General features: G+C 39.9%; 1 protein-coding gene across 4 annotated transcripts in view; it reads left to right on the top strand.

Annotated features, from left to right (window-relative positions):
• Positions 1–17,743, top strand: part of SLIT2 (slit guidance ligand 2) — a 211,925-nt gene that overhangs the window by 174,877 nt on the left and 19,305 nt on the right. For all 4 annotated transcript variants that reach the window (XM_060278968.1, XM_060278967.1, XM_060278970.1 and 1 more), the window contains exons 21-28: positions 109–177; positions 1,393–1,464; positions 1,646–1,717; positions 4,502–4,573; positions 5,841–6,004; positions 8,748–8,872; positions 9,481–9,578; positions 11,727–11,866. In XM_060278968.1, the coding sequence (XP_060134951.1) occupies positions 109–177; positions 1,393–1,464; positions 1,646–1,717; positions 4,502–4,573; positions 5,841–6,004; positions 8,748–8,872; positions 9,481–9,578; positions 11,727–11,866 (812 nt within the window). The remainder of the gene's footprint in view (positions 1–108; positions 178–1,392; positions 1,465–1,645; positions 1,718–4,501; positions 4,574–5,840; positions 6,005–8,747; positions 8,873–9,480; positions 9,579–11,726; positions 11,867–17,743) is intronic.

The following is a 17,743-nucleotide window of genomic DNA, read 5'->3' as shown; positions in this document are numbered from 1 at the left end:
CCCAGTTTGTCATGTTATTATTTAAAAAGTGTGTGGGTATTAGAGTCATGGAATGAACTATTAGTGATTTCAATTAAATAATATTGTGTTCTATCTTCCCTTTTGTAGTTATTTGGATGGAAACCAGTTTACCCTTGTCCCCAAAGAACTTTCAAACTACAAGCACTTGACTCTTATGTGAGTGATCCTCTCTCTATGCTGATGTTATTTAAAGTCTGCTCTCCCATTAAATGAAGTGGTTCCAGATCTCTTAGCAATTAAAATTCTATTGCGCATTTAAAAATAGTTTATATTTAGTCCACTAATCACAGCACAATTCATTAGAAAGTATGCAGACTGAATACAGTCGTACCTTGGAAGTAAAACAGAATCCGTTCCGGAAGTCCGTTCGACTTCCAAATCGTTCGGAAACCAAAGTATAGCTTCTGATTGGCTGCAGGAAGCCATGGAAGCCCTGTCGGATGTTTGGGTTCCAAAGAACGTTTGCAAACTGGAAAACTCACTTCTGGGTTTGCAGCGTTCGGGAGCCAAAACATCCGAGTACCAAGCATTCGGGATCCAAGGTACGACTATATCTTACTATCTACTCCAAAAGATGCACCATGAAGTATCCTGGATGTAGTTGTTTATTATCCGGATAGCACACAGTATTAGAGAGTGTAAAGGTACTACACAAGTATATTCAATTGCAGAGAGACATTGGAATAGTTTGCTTGGAACAGGGTTATACAGCAGTAGATGGCATTACAGCGAAATAACAGTAGGAAATAGCGGCATTAACCATCTTTAGCAGAGCATTTCTGAGCAGCTTGCTGGATTTTTTAGAAAGTAAATTTAGCTTTAAGGGTAATTTCCAAGTTAATCTTCAGGAGAATATCAAACTTAGAAGCAAGTTTACTAAATTGCATCATGTATAAATACAATCAAAATGTGTTTGCATTTTTCAAAAGTATGTTTTCTAGTAGCACATATTTTCTGAAACCAAAGTGGTTAATACTTTAAATGTAAAAGCATACCAGTTAATAAATGTTGCATCCATACCTGTTTTGCTCCAAAGGTGTACATTTATTATCACTCAGGAAATCCCTTGTTCAGATACACCATGTAGTTACAAGTTTTATTTCACAAAGGGAGTATTAGCAATATGTTCATATCTGAAGGGTCTAGTTCTGGATTTTATTTGGGTTTATTCTTTTTGTAATATTGGCATTCTCATTTTGTTGTCTTTACTCCTAGTTAAGTTAAAGTGCTTGCTGGGTTCATTGCATGTGGCAGTATAAACTGACATTTTAAATAAGAATTAATAATACTACATTTACTAATAGGATTTGGTGTTTGAACATCTGTGTTATGACTTAAAGAATTTCTGGATTTTTATTGTTGTTTTTTTAGAGATTTAAGTAACAACAGAATCAGCACCCTTTCTAACCAGAGCTTCAGCAACATGACTCAGCTGCTTACTTTGTAAGTGTATTTGTGTAGCAAAAAAATGTTTAAGAACAATATAATCTTTATTAATAAAGCTGCTGGTTGATCTGGATTTTGGCTGTGTGTTTATGATGAAGAAATCAATATATAAACTAGATTTTACAGCTCTGCGTGTATAGTATCTAGTTTGAAAATTAATTACTTGATATACTTTCAGAATTCTGAGCTACAATCGTCTCAGATGTATCCCAGCACGAACATTTGATGGCTTGAAATCGCTCAGGCTGCTGTAAGTAGTAATGTTCTATTACTCATTTTCTTGGGTGTACCAGTTGAAGGATGAAACTTGAATTAAGCATTGTGGCTGCTCCTTCCCCATGGCTCTGGTAGCATGAATGGCCAAATATGGCAATAGATATTCCCCTATCAGTGCTGTTTGAGCTAGGGGATGTGGGTTGACCCAGCACCACTCATGCCCACCAATGATTTCATTATCTCATACATTATCAGAGAAGTGTGGGATTGTGTCATGGGAAACATCACCTATACTGCTGAGTTGGGTCTTAGTGGTTTGTAATTAGGATAATTCCCTAAGAAGTCACTTGCCCTGGTACCTTGATGGAGTCAACCTAAAGCGACTTCTGATGTAGTAATTGTTGTTGTTTAGTCGTTTAGTCGTGTCCGACTCTTCGTGACCCCATGGACCATAGCACGCCAGGCACTCCTGTCTTGCACTGCCTCCCGCAGTTTGGTCAAACTCATGTTCGTAGCTTCGAGAACACTGTCCAACCATCTTGTCCTCTGTCGTCCCCTTCTCCTAGTGCCCTCAATCTTTCCCAACATCAGGGTCTTTTCCAAGGATTCTTCTCTTCTCATGAGGTGGCCAAAGTATTGGAGCCTCAGCTTCACGATCTGTCCTTCCAGGGAGCACTCAGGGCTGATTTCCTTAAGAATGGATAGGTTTGATCTTCTAGCAGTCCATGGGACTCTCAAGAGTCTCCTCCAGCACCATAATTCAAAAGCATCAATTATTTGGCGATCAGCCTTCTTTATGGTCCAGCTCTCACTTCCATACATCACTACTGGGAAAACCATAGCTTTAACTATACAGACCTTGATGTAGTAATTAAACTACAGTTATTCCATAATAAATAATTCACAGTGCCCCATGTAGACATATTATAAGGCATGAACTCTAGTGCACAGTAAAATAATCATGTGACGTAGACCGCTAGGATTGTTGGGTGTGGGTGGCGCTGTGGTTTAAACCACTGAGCCTCTTGGGCTTGCCCATCAGAAGGTCGGCGGTTCGAATCCCCACGACGGGGTGAGCTCCCGTTGTTCGGTCCCAGCTCCTGCCCACCTAGCAGTTCGAAAGCACATCAAAGTGGAAGTAGAAAAGTGGAAATAGGTACCGCTCCGGTGGTAAGGTAAACGGTGTTTACATGCGCTGCTCTGGTTCACCAGAAGCGGCTTACTCATGCTGGCCACATGACCCAGAAAAACTGTCTGTGGACAAATGCCGGCTCCCTCGGCCTGTAAAGTGAGATGAGCACCGTAACCCCAGAGTCGTTTGCGACTGGACTTAACTGTCAGGGGTCCTTTACCTTTTTTTTAAAAACCTGTACACAGCAAGTTTTGCTTTGACCTCTCCAGGGCAGCAAGAATACATGATATGGGAACTATTGCATCCTAATGCCGCATTGGTCCCTTCCCTCTCCACTCTTGGTTGTAGCAAGCAGGAGAAGAGGGTGGATTTATGTGGCATTAGATTGAGAGGTAGGGTGCCCATATCATGTTGTCCTAAACTTGGCTTCAAGCAAGTAAGAGTGTAAGCATCCTCTTAAGTTGGAACATTTTAGTGGTAGAATTTTGACACTATTATGTTATGCAAAGTCCTTGTCCATTATATCACAGAATAGATATCCCTAAAGGTTACAAACAACACGTATTCAGAGAAGTCAAGCTTCTTCTGTCTGACAGGAGTCTTGTTGAGGAAGCCTGGTTAGGGAAGGAGATATGGCTGACTTCAGTCCCGTACTACCTGGGACAGCAAGTGGCCATATTACCCTGCCAGAATACTACCCTTCCTCTTGCTATTGGTGCAAGGGATGGTTGACTTGAGGTGGGACGAGTTTGAGTGGACCATTACAGATTACAATATCTAGTAAATTACTCCAAAGCATGAAATGTTGACATGTATGTGTTTCGAACAAAATTTGTTTTACTGTGATAAATTCCCTAACAGTATTTAATTAGGAACATAAGTTTTCATGTGTTTGCTGTCGGTTTGACTGGAAAGCTTCTGAACATTTTAGAATGATTTGCATGGGGACATGCATGGCTGCCACTGAAAGCGGCAGCCCCACATCTTCTTCCTTGGCAAAATGTGTGATGTGATACTATGTTGCTAATTTCCCGGCCTCTTCCATTTCCTTTGGTGCTGCATGTAGGGGAGAATAAATACTCAAAGGGGTGATGTCGTGTCACACATTTTGCCATACCTTATGAGAGATGGGGAATGGCGAGATGCAGGGCTGCTTGTTAGGGTAGTGATGTGGCAGCTGTAACCTGTTCACATCCCTGAGAGTAAGGCTATGTTCTGCTCAGATTCCAAACATTTTTCATGGATTTACCGTATTTTTCTGTGTATAAGACGCACCCGTGTATAAGACGCCCCCTACTTTTGGGGACCCCAAATTTAGAAAATTGGCATATGCACTATCCTTGTATAAGACACCCCCAGATTTTTAACCTTATTTTAAGGTATTAAAAAAAACCTAGTCTTATACACGGAAAAGTACGGTATTTTCCAAAACATACATGCTGCTTTTCCAGGCAAATCTCATGCAAAGTGGCTTACAAGCAATAAAAATTGTGTGTGTGAGAGAGAGAGAGATGGAGGGAGGGAAGAACAGACTTGGTTGACTGTGAATTTTGGGAAGGATTTCAAGCTAACAAGGAACTGATACTGATAATATATGCAGATGTCTAGAAATATATTGCATTGATGCCATTGATTAAGATCTTCGCCATCTATTTCCAAGCACATAACTGTTTCTCATTTGCATAGGTCTCTACACGGCAATGATATTTCTGTTGTACCTGAAGGTGCTTTTAATGATCTTTCAGCATTATCCCATCTGTAAGTATCCTGTCCATAAGTTAATGTTTACATTCATGTGCTGATCGGGCAGTTCACTGTTAGAGAGACTAACAGCCTCATCCTAAACATGTGTATAGACTAGTTCAGGGAAGCACAGGCTGTCATGTACCTGGAATATACACAGATAACACTTTTAGCAATGCCCTTATGCAGTGGTTGGATGTCCTTATAGTAAGAATGTATTTGCTGGTGTGATTGACTGGAAGGATGCATAAGCAATGGAAGATGGGCTGTAGGTAAACATTCTTTTTCTGTTCTTTTGAAAGATAATGTTCTTTTACCATTTTAATGAGCTTCAATATTCTTCCAGCTATGTATATATAGTCCACAAACAAATATTTATATTACTTTCCTAGCCAGGGAATTCATGTTTGGGAATGGCACAAAAAACCTTGTAAAAATCAGCAGTGAAATGAATAAGCATCTCAAAGGTTCCTCAGCCTGCCACAACAGCTTAGTGAATGTTGTGTTGCATGTGTCAAGCCTTGAATTATGCTGATAAGGGGAAACTATTGCTGAATTCTTGATTGCTTCCTTTGCCTTCTTGCAAAATATGCTTTGTTTATTCGCTGGTTACAGCATAAAGCCTGCACTGTTGCAAGCATCGATCTGGGCCTCTTCTTTCAGTGTTAAGAAATTGTTACTGGGCTAAGAGTATAAATGTTTGGGTTGAAAACCTCCCCAACCCCATGAGTTTTGATTATTTGCAGTTAGCGGCTCTCTGTGATGATGTAGCCTTATCAGCTAGATCACATCCATACTAAACATTTGAAGCACCATGGCTTCTCCCAAAGAATCCTGGAAACTATGGTTTGTTAAGGGTGCTGAAAGTTTAAATAAATAAGTGGAAAGCACTTGTTTGCAATACAGAGGAAACTTGCAAACACAAGAGGAGCTAAGCAGCCACTCTCGATTGCCGATTATCTCTTGCAGATGCCCCCTTCCTTACATTAGTATTGTGAGAAAAATGTGGAGCCCCATGTTTGCCTTTTAATGTTTGGTTCCTCCTTTTACAGTTCACCCTTTGATGATGAATTGTTTATAATGGGTTTATAATTTTATAATGCATTTCTTCCCAAGCTTTTCCCTTCAGAGTCATTTTGAAGCTGAAGCTTCGTGCTCTCTTTACTGTAATTTTTTAGTAAATTAATGCAGCAACATACGGAGTATTTTCCACTACATTTTCATGATAAGAAGAGCTCTGTGAGAGAGATCATGTGAAATGTGTTTCTTTTTGGTTCTACAGTGCAATTGGAGCAAATCCACTTCATTGTGACTGTAATATGCAGTGGCTATCTGATTGGGTAAAGTCAGAATACAAAGAGCCAGGCATAGCCCGGTGTGCTGGACCTGGGGAAATGGCTGACAAACTGCTTCTCACCACTCCATCTAAAAAATTCACTTGTCAAGGTATGTTTTATTTCCCCAAAAATATAATGCTCATATTTCAGGATCCTAAAACACAGCAGCAGAATAATATGCTCTCGGTTTCATATAACCACAAGGGAGACATTTCCTCCCCTTATCCAAAGCGTTAAAAATGCTCAATGTCTTGGAACACATTAGAAAAAGTATTGCTGATGTGTACTTCATTCTCCCTGAATGACTTAGGACCTTTTCATGTATAACGGGGATGCAAATCGGGGTTTGCCAATGTGTACACTCAATAAAAAGATGCAGTCAATCACAGTTATCTGTTGAATGTGCCTGGAGTACACATGTAGCTACAAACATTTGTTTATAGCATTATAGAATACAATAATAGTGTAATGTGTCCTGTAGTACTTTCAAGATGTCTAAAGAGTCACCATTCTGACAGTTGAATCAGTCGTATTGGTTTCATGTTTGTTTGTTTGTTTGTTTGTTTGTTTGTTTGTTTGTTTAAAAACCTTTAGAAGCCAGTGTCTAATAGAATCACTGTCTTTAGGAAAATAAAACTTTTTAATAGTTTGATCTGGTGCAACATGTTTCTTGCTATGACCACAAGTGCTAGAACTCGTCGGGGTACGGGGGGAACTGCCTCTTCTTTGGGCTCGTGTACAAGCCCAGTGTTAACAGTGAGAAAACGTGTGCTCAAAGATAGCAATGTAGAATTAAAAATAAAATAACCAATGTAAAGAACGTTTGCTAAATTCCCTTCTGAAATATGCAATTCTACTTCATTAGAAATACTGTTAGCAAAGATCTTATTTCCATGGATAATGTCCCCTAGAGCATTCACCCCATTCCCCATATACATTATTCTTTTGGGGGTGTCACATCTAATAGATTTTCAATGTTTTACTTTTGGCATTTCACAATCCACACCCTGCTTCTAGAGATACCAGGGCCTTGTGGTTTTCTGATACCAGGTAAGACTGTAAAGTGCCCTGGATTGAATTTCTGTTTAAGCCAGGACCTTTGGACCTTCCCTACGTGTTTCTCAAGCAAACATTTTCCTCAAAGACATGCATGTTGTCCGTTTCTTCCCACTTTGCTTGGATGACATTTGTGAGTGATTCCTTTTTACGTGCTATGGCATAATGACATTCTGGCATCTTAAACAACCTTTTAGTCTTTTAAATCAAGATGATGATTTATTTATCATAGAATCGTAGAGTTGGAAAGGACCCAAGGGTCATCTAGTCCAACCCCTGGTCATGCAGGAATCTCAGCTAAAACATCCTTGACAGATGGCCATCCAACCTCTGCTTAATTTTTATGCTGTCCATCTGACTAGGTTGCCCCAACCACTCTGGGCATCTTCCAACAAATTATAAAACCACAGTAAAACATCAAACATTTAAAACTTCCCTATACAGGGCTGCCTTAAGATGTCTTCTAAAAGTCAGATTTCCTTGACATCTTTTTTTGGGGGGGATGTTGCAGATATTAATATTGCACAGTTTGAAGTGACTGGAAGCAAAAAGAACTGATTCCTTTTGGAAGAAATCATTGTCCGGGCCCATAACAATACTGTTCAAAGTTTTACTGGCAGATCTCTTAAAAACAGAAAATAAGCATTAAACATACAACCAAAATATCCATACGATGTATTGTGCTGTCCAGCACAGCCTCAGAATCTTAGAAAATATGAAATAATTCAAACAGACCTAGAAGCAGAGGTCTGTCTCTCCTCCATTGGCCTTAGGCTCTTTCTCTCCCTTCAGGAGAGCTGCATTTTCATCCTCACCCCATGGAGTTTGAGAGACAAGGACTAAAGGCAACTCTCTATCAAAGTGGAGATTTGCAATTCAATACCTTCATCACATGATCAAAGGTTCGCTCTCAGCACAGAGTAAAAAAACAATCAACAGTTATTCATTAACCCATTAAGGAGCTTAGAGTCCTTTAGAAAACAACTATAGAAAACCCGCAATGTTAAACCTTTTCACCAATATATATTTAGGCATTCTCATTCCAGTGTCAGTTGAGCCATTATACTGCCACAAGTTTTATATACCGTGTTAGAATTGTAATTGTTACCATCTTGTTGTATCCTTCAATATCCTCTGTGACTTTGACGCTTTGCTTACCTGCCCTGCCTTTCATTAAATGTGGAAGCGTCAGTATTGATATTGACAAGCCTTCCCATTCCTTGACTTCCGTTTTCTGATCTTCTGATTTCTTGGTATCTTCCTCTACTGCGCCTACCCTTAAATATGGTTATTGCCTTGATATCATCTTCCTTATGTTGAGTCCTCCATCTTCTGATTTAGAGAGAGAGAGAGAGAGAGAGAGAGAGAGAGAGAGAGAACCTATTTGTGGCAATAAGGACAAAAACATAATTCCTGTAATAGAAGTGTGGGTGCTTGTAGCAAATGAAGTCACATGATCTCCTTCCTTTGTGTGGGAAGACCCACATAATTTGGGCTTCTGGAGGTAATATAACCAAAAAGACTAGTAGCCATTGATAGCCATTGTCCTCTACAAGTCCAGTCTCAATGAACCATTTTGTGCATTGTGCGGCTTTTTCTTGATAAAGGTTGCTCAGCTAGCAGCTGAGTGTAGCCTGGGCATCACATAAAAGCTACATGTCCACAGCCAGCATATTGCATAAAAGTGTTGAATGGTTGGCTAGTACAGATCTAGCCAGACCCACCCTAGTTGAAAAGGTATTTGATAACAAATATGACAGGCTTGTGTCTGACTGTGAATTTGTGTTCCCTTGAAGGTCCTGTGGATGTCAGTATTCTGGCCAAATGTAGTCCCTGCTTATCAAACCCATGCAAAAATGATGGAACTTGTAATAACGACCCTGTCGATTTCTACAGATGCTCCTGTCCCTATGGCTTCAAGGTATGGAGAACATATGAAGGTCATTTTTTATTTTATTATATTGGGAATCCATCTTTCAGGATAAGCCATGCCATTGGTCCATGTAGCCTAGTACTCTGGGATCACAGATTGAACTTCCATCCTATAGGCCAAGCACATGCTCTGCCATTGGGTTTTGAAGAGTTGGAGAAGTATGATTAACAGCAGGGTGGAGAAATGCATAAGGTAAAGGACCCCTGGACAGTTAAGTCCAGTCAAAGGCAACTATGGGGTTGCGGTGCTCATCTCGCTTTCAGACCAAGGGAGCTGGTGTTTGTCCACAGACAGCTTTCCATGTCATGTGGCCAGCATGACTAAACTGCTTCTGGCACATGGAGGACCACGACGAGTACCAGAGCACATAGAAACACTATTTACCTTCCCACCGCAGTAGTACCTATTTATCTACTTGTACTGGTGTGGTTTTCGAACTGCTAAGTTGGCAGAAACTGGGACAGAGCAACAGAAGCTCACCCCGTTGCATGGATTCGAACCGCCGACCTTCCTATCAGCAAGCTGTGTTATTTTAAAAGAATAACTGTGTTATTTTAAGAGAATAAACCAATACAACTTTGCTGTTTTATTTCTAGGGCCAGGACTGTGATGTTCCAATTCATGCCTGCATTAGCAACCCTTGTAAACAAGGAGGGACCTGTCACTTAAAAGAAGGTGAAAAGGATGGATTTTGGTAGGTTTTTATCTGGAGACACAGAAGAGAAGTCTGTTGCTTTTGAAAGACTAGTCAGACTAGCAAGCACTCCTTCCCACACAAAAGTCTATGTGTGCTGTTATTAATCTTTGATCCCACAAAGTAATGAGAAGCGAGCCCTATTAATAAGCACAAAAGCACAAACCCACAGTGGCGGTTCTTCTAAGGCTTGAGGAAACAAAGTAACATCAATGAGCTTAATGTTCTCTGTTATGTTTTTTCTTTTAAATACGTTGTTATTAGTCAAGGCATAACAGGGCAAGACAACATGGTGTTGACTCTATTATGCTAATTAATTGCTAGCTAGATCCCTGCTGGAAAGACTCTCAATTCAGCTGTTGTTCTGTGCATTATATCAACAGAAGTCTGCAAATGATCAGATGTAAATCCCAGTGAAACAGAAAATTAATGATTCATTTCCAAATCAGCACGCCAGTGGATAAACATGCTGTGAGCATTTTTAATCTAGAGTTATTTAATCACACACTACAATTACCCAAGATGTACTCCATGAATTATGAAATAGAGTTCTTTAATAAAGGGATCCAATAATTTCAAATAAGAATGCTGATCCATTCTTCTATCTAGTTAAAAAATCTTCTTGATTCCTGCTTTTCATTAAGAAATTATCTTTAATTCCACATCTAAATTTTTGGCCAAAGGTTAGAGTGCTTTCTGTTTGAAATTAATCTGATGCATTTTAATATCACGGTAAATTAACATTTAATCACAGCTTCAAAGGACTAAAATGAGCAAGGAGCACTTCAGAACACGTTGCTTTGGTGGGACTTACGCAGGGAAAGTTAGTAAGTGTATCCAGAGTATCAGCTTACCATATTGTTCACCATGAATGCATATTGTCACCAGCACCCAATACAAACCAGAAGTAAATAAATTTGGATACAATTTATTCCCCAAATAAGCTAAATTCCTTAAGTAGTGAGGTTTCAGCTCCCTCCTCTCTCTGTGTGTTTATATATATTCATTTCATAACATGCTACCGTGTTTGCAATACATATGCACATGAATAAAGTACCAGTTCAGAACCAATTCTACTATTACTTCTGCAATAAATGAAACAAAACTTCCATTTAACTTAGTATTCTTAGTACCTAGTTACCTTGCTGACAAAGGTCCGTATAGTTAAAGCTATGGTTTTCCCAGTAGTGATGTATGGAAGTGAGAGCTGGGCCATAAAGAAGGTTGATCGCCGAAGAATTGATGCTTTTGAATTATGGTGCTGGAGAGACTCTTGAGCAGGGGTCCCCAAACTAAGGCCCGTGGGCCGGATGCTGCCCAATCGCCTTCTAAATCTGGCCCTAGGATGGTCCAGGAATCAGCATGTTTTTACATGAGTAGAATGTGTCCTTTTATTTAAAATGCACCTCTGGGTTATTTGTGGGGCATAGGAATTCGTCCATTTTTTTTTCACTGAGGGTCAGTGGACCGGCCCCCTGCTGAAAAGGTTGGCTGACCCCTGCTCTTGAGAGTCCCATGGACTGCAAAAAGATCAAACCTATCCATTCAGAAGGAAATCAGCCCTGAGTGCTCACTGGAAGGACAGATACTGAAGCTGAGGCTCCAATACTTGGGCCACCTCATGAGAAGAGAAGACTCCCTGAAAAAGACCCTGATGTTGGGAAAGATTGAGGGCACAAGGAGAAGGGGACGACAGAGAATGAGATGGTCAGACAGTGTTCTCGAAGCTACAAACGTGAGTTTGACCAAACTGCGGGAGGCAGTGGAAGACAGGAGTGCCTGGCGTGCTCTGGTCCATGGGGTCACGAAGAGTCGGACACAACTAAACAACAACAACAAAGTTACCTTCCAATTTTCAGTAATTCCCCAGTTTTTAACAATATACTTTGTGCTATGTTTTATGTTTGACAAATTTCTGGCATGGGTTTGTAGGCACCAAAACAGGTCAGTGGTATAAAAAGCAGCATAAATGATGCTGAGAGACATCAAAGGGCAATAAGAAGTACAGTTTAGATTCTCATGGCGTGAATAAGGAATCTTTTTATTTATGTAAGAACGTATCAGTCCTGGGGGATCAGGTCAAAGGTCCATTAGCCCAGCATCATCTTCTCACATGAGCACTTGTCTGAAAAGTTTTCTCATTTACAGGTGTGCCTGTGCAGATGGATTTGAAGGTGAAAACTGTGAAGTGAATGTCGATGATTGTGAAGATAATGATTGTGAAAATAACTCAACCTGTGTTGATGGAATTAACAACTATACTTGCCTATGTGCTCCCGAGTACACAGGTAGGAAAAAAGGAAATAATACTCTTAACAGCATTTAGCATGCTAATGTGTTTGAATCACTTTTATTCTAGTTTGATAGACTTTACAATACCTTTTAGGAGTCTGTTCATTTAGCCTTTTGTTTAGCTGCTCTTGGCATTCTTACAAGCATTGCTTGATAACGGAAAATGTAGAGCCTGGAAAAGCAAAAAAACTGAAATAAGGAGCATTCCATTTTTCATTAATCCCTGACTGAACACACGGCAGTTGCTATTGCACTAGAATTGCTAAATAATTATGTCTCAGAAATTATTGGAATCCAGAAGAACCATTTTTCTGTGTTCTGTCTGTCACATGACTGCACCTCCATAGTTTCCCTTTCACCCATGCAGTTCTCTTTCACCAAACTGCAAATACTTTTTGAAACTTGCACAAGTTAAAATTATGTTATAGTTTGAAGGTGGGAAGAGGATGATGTTTTGAAAGTGGAAATGAAAGTCATATATGCAGATCTGGTGTATTGGGGGAGATCATTTACTAGATTGTGTGCTTGTGTACCGGGGGGGAGGGGCTATAAAAAGAGGCAAATGTCATTTTTCATTTCATATGCACCATACTTGACAATGATTGAAATAGCAAAGCATGGATAACTAGGTCAGTACTGAAACAAAGTCATTTTCTCAATAAGCATGAATGCCAGAGATCAGTTTTCTCATGCGTAGTAAGAACGTTCTGGTATTTTATGTGAGTGGCAGATTAACCACATCCGGATAGGTCACGATAGCTAGATAAGGCTCCAACTCTATAGAGTCTTCATAGAAGGAAGATTTGAGAAAGCATTGGTAATGTTTTAATTGCCCTGTCCTTCAGTAGTTCCAAGATGGACCCTGATTTCATGGCTGGGCTCAGACACTCCTAAGTGTGTCCATCTGAACATGCTTAGGCGCTCCTAAAATTAATTTCCTTGCCTTCAATGCAACAAGGCTTGGGCAGCTCTCATGGGATGGTGACATTTGGGATAGGACCTCCACACTCACTCACTCACTCGTACCCTTACTACAGTCCCCACAAACATGTTGCTTGAATGCCAAAATAAGATTATATAGTATTGTGAAGCAGAAGTAGGTCGCCACAGCTCTGAAAGGCATGGATTATTATTATTATTATTATTATTATTATTATTATTATTATTATTACTAGCCACAGAGGTCTCTTTACTAGAAACTCATTGCATTGCCAGCTCGCCTAAAAATGGGTTGTACAAACTGATATTTGGGCTTGTTTTTGCTGACGTAGCCGCAGTGGCTCAGAGCAAAAATGTTGTAAAGATTCAAACCAAAGGTCAGTTTTCAATTATAGCGTTTCACAGATTTCAGAGACATGGATAATCTGGTTAGTTTCTTATTGAAATGAAGCACCGACGTTTTGCTAGTCATGGTGATTTGAAACTGGATTTTGTGTTTTATCTTTGTTTTGGTGACTTCTCTTTTTTTGAGTTTCTCTCTGTGTATATATATGGAAAATCAATGGGGCACGAGGAACAGACAGGTTTCTTTTTTAATCAGTAATTAGTCAAGATGGAAGGATTTGTAACTCAGAAATATATGAAGTTGTTGAACTGCTTGCTTAGCATAACTGCATATTCTGAGATCTAGTTTGGGTAGAAGATTGTTAGGTCTAAGGACTTGTCTCTGGTCATCATGGGCGTAGCCAGGATTTTTGTGGGTGGGGAGGACTTCGTTAGGGAGGGCAGGACTTTTGTTGGGGGGGGGCAGAACCGAAGTGGTTGGTCAGTGAGTTAAGTATTTCTATTGTTTTACTTGCTCAGGGGAGCAAGCTGCCTCCCATTCTCCCCCCCCCCAGCTACGCCCATGCTGGTCATTCCTTTTTTCTGCTAGAATTTTTCTTTCAGTAGTGTTGGCAATGCAGGCAGAATCCTAGGAATTAATTCCTGGTCTTCATCCACACATACACTCTTAGCTCAGAGCAGCAAAGCAAACTGATGTTTCACCTAGTTAGGCTGCTGGTGATTGATTTAGATATATTTCTTCTTCTTTAATGTTGTCATTTGTTTAATTTCAGATATGGGGTCAGAGTTTAAATTGGACATTTATTTTATTCATTTTAAAAAAACACGTTATACCTTATTTGAAATAAAAATGATCAAAATGGTATACAAAGGCTAAAACGTCAAATAAAGGCAAACAAAAAACCCAGACATATAAACATAAAAGCAACTATGGTTATACATCACCTGAAAGGGCAAAACAGAAAAGTTTTAACAAAGAGGGAATCATTCAAATCTCACATGGAAGGGGGTTTCAACATTCTGGGGCCGCAGCAGAAAAGGCCTTGCTTTCCTGTGGAAGATAATCCAGCCTTCACATGTGATGCAGTCTTAACATTGTCTCATTAACACTTCTTAGTGGGAAGGGAACTCATATGGGAGAAGGTGTCCTGTGAGATAATAAAATACATTCTGAGCCCAGAAATGTATTAGTTTCCAGTGTAGCTGTTTTGAAATAGGTACAGGTGACGACCATTTTGCGTGCGGGTTCCGTTCCCAGCCCCCACATGCATCGACGAAGCACCCCCCCACTCTGTCCTGCCCATTTCCTCCCCTCTTTTGGGTCCAAATGGAACCACATGTCGGCAATTGGACATCATTTGGATGCGCCTAAAATGCTCACCGCTGACAAAAATGGTTTGAGCTAATCAGCAACTGAACTGTCACATTTTTCACCAGCTGAAGTGTCTGAATTATCTTAAGGGACAGCCCAATGTATTTTGCGTCACTGTAACTCAGCATGGAGGCAAGCAAAACAGAAATAAAAGTGGCCACGTCTCTCGTGCAGGTGCTATGTGAGCCAATGTCAGTCTGGGCATATTACTGCAAACCTCGACCTCCAGGTTTGGGTTTGGGTGTGGGTGTGATCCCATATAGAATAAGTCTTCCCCAACCAAGATGACCAATGGTCTGGAAACCAAGCTGGGTATGTTTAGCCTGGAAAAGAGGAGACTGAGAGGAGATATGATAGTCACCTTCAAATATCTAAAGGGCTGTCACATGGAAGATAGAGCAAACTTGTTTTCTCCTGCTCGGGGGTAGGACTCAAACCAATGGATTCAAGTTACAAGAAAGGAGATTCTGACTAAACATGTGTTTTTGTTTTTTACATTTGCTGTGTTTTAAAAGCTGCACTTTCTCTTCTCTTAATAGATTCAGGGTTACCTACTTCTCTTTTAAACCTATGTAATAGAGACTCTTAGCATTCTGCACAACAAACCGTAGCTGGAAATAAAGTGCATATAGGCAGTGACTTTTGGGACGTAGCAAATGAGGCTGGAAGCCCCTGATGGCGCTATAGTGTTGCTGAATCTGAGCAGGTGTGAAATCTAGTCAGGCCCTTCAATGGAGGGTCACCGGAGCGCCACATGGGATGGGATATTAGTATAATAAATAACATTTAAACAAATTATTAGCGAATCCTTGTATTCCTATTTTAGCTGGCTAGAAGTGGCAGACTCCAGTTTTGTTTGTGGAAAACACCAGTGCCCTCTAGAGGGGAATGTACAAAGCTTTGACAAAATGTTCCAAATGAAACGTCAAATAAAATGTTATGTGTGTCCTAAGGGTTTTAAAAAAAAACCCCAAACCCCACCCCCATCATCTTTAACTAGCAGATGGTGTAGTATGGAGAAAGATACTTTGTTTCCAACAGCTATTTCATTGCTATGAAGAATAATACTAGAAACAATATCAACACAGCTATGAAGCCATAAATATATATATAGGATGAGAACAGATGAAACCTTTGGAAATGAAACATTTGAAAACCTTTGTAACATTATTTACACTTTAAACTCTTGTCTGGCTTTCTTAATGTACTGTATTCACATTTGTGCTCTGCAATCTTTTGAATGTTGGGTTCATTAAATGTACATTCTGTAGAATAGATTACCTCATCATTTTTCTTGCTGCTCATTATCATCTGCCATTAAGATCATTTTTTTATTTTTTATTTTGATCAAGCAAAGCTCTTTCTATGCTGGTAGTAGCACATACCTCTTTTGTGTGTTTTGTTGTGTAGCTGAAAAAAATGAAAAGCTGCCTTCCCTTTTGCTACATCAATTTAGCTTTTCTGCTGCTGTTAGTTGTGCATTATTTTATTTGTGCTATGCTGTTTCAGTACAATGTAAAAGTCTCTTTGTCTCTTCTGTCTTTGTTACCACAAGCTGCTAATCTGAATGAAGTGGAAAAAGGTTAGTTGCCTTTTAAGCCTATTTCATTACCTTGGTTTCTCTTTTCCCTTTTCCCTTCAGTTTCCTTATATGGGTTTCAGCTACTGAAACAGCCATCAAAAGATATTTAGCACACTCATCTAAAAAAGGCTTTCATTCAGTTTAATCATATGTTGGTCAAAGGTCCCTCTGCAGATCTTTATATTACAGAACAAACTGTTTAAAAGTGAACAGGTTTTTTGTGTTATTTGCCACTTTGACAATGCAACTTAAAATTATTAATTTTGAGTTCATTAATATTTCATCATTTATAGGATTCTAATATCAAGAGAAGCAGGGTGGGCTTTTTTGGGGGGGGGTCTAAATGTCACTTTAGTTTCCTCTACTGAAACAATTTCTAGAACTTTTCACAAGTTTGACCAAAAGGCTGGTTTCTATCCGAGAATGTGTAGCAAGTCTGTGCGTGCATGTTTCCTTTCTTAAGTAATGTATTAATGGCTTGTTAAACTAAATACCCAGCCAGGGATAATATTCCCTGACAAAAGAAAATGTGGTGGATAAGAGTTTTAAGAAAGCCCCTATCTCTCTCAGTACTACAACTTGATTGTGGAGATCAGCCTTTTAGATCATATAGGTTGTAAAGATTACTGATAGAACATATGGGAAATATTTTCTCGCTCTTTTCTTGCACACTCCTATCTCTGTGTGTAAGGAGTGCAGTGGAGTGGATTACTGAAAATTGTCTTTCTTCCAAACCACTGCAAGCTGGCTGGGCTGCTGTGAGCAGTGTAACAAAACACAATTCCCATGAATTTGTTTTTGCTTCCCTGATCTATTTGCCTGTACTAAGGCAAAACCACACCGCCTAAAATGTGATTTAGATCAGTGACTGAGGACCACAGACAAGAGTTCAAGAGCTGCTTTAAGTGCTTCAAAGACCTTCTCTGTGTGTTCTTACTTGCCCCGCTTTGAACAGCAGACATGTCACACCAGAAGCTCAAGATGAAACTCCCTCATTTTCAAAATAGGATTGGTATGTGGCATGGGGCTGCTCTTGAAGAAAAGATTTAACTCTCCTGTGCACAGAGAACTATTTAGAGAGACCCACAGTGTCCTTAACAGTAGTGTTTGTCGTGATGCAGAAGATTACAACTAGAAGAGTTAAAAAAAATTGAGATATATGAAATTTTATTTTTAATTTTTTGGGGGGGAGGAGGGTGTCAAAGTTTTCTACTCAGGAATGATTGGTTCATTGTAACCATGTAGAGCATGCTTCCTTAAGTGTGGTTACAGGTAGGTAGCCGTGTTGGTCTGGATCGAAGTAAAATAAAAAAATTCCTTCAGTAGCACCTTAAAGACCAACTAAGTTTTTATTTTGGTATGAGCTTTCGTGTGCATGCACACTTCTTCAGATACAGTGAAATGGAAGTTTCCAGGCACTTATGTAGAGAAGGGGTGGGGAGGGGTGGGGATGGGGATGGGGGATCACTCAGAAGGGTGGTGGAAATGGGTGATTGACTGACTGATAGCTGTTGATGACCGCAAACGACTGCAAATGGTTTTGCATGAAAAAGCAAGGGTTGAGATGGCTGAAGATCGCTTATCATGTATAATGAGATAAGAACCCGATATCTCTGTTCAAACCAGGTCCCTCCA

Source organism: Zootoca vivipara, chromosome 9, assembly GCF_963506605.1.
Source record: "Zootoca vivipara chromosome 9, rZooViv1.1, whole genome shotgun sequence".
NCBI lineage: Eukaryota > Metazoa > Chordata > Lepidosauria > Squamata > Lacertidae > Zootoca > Zootoca vivipara.
Note: the sequence above shows the minus strand (reverse complement) of the source record. Positions and strands in the feature narration are given on the sequence as shown.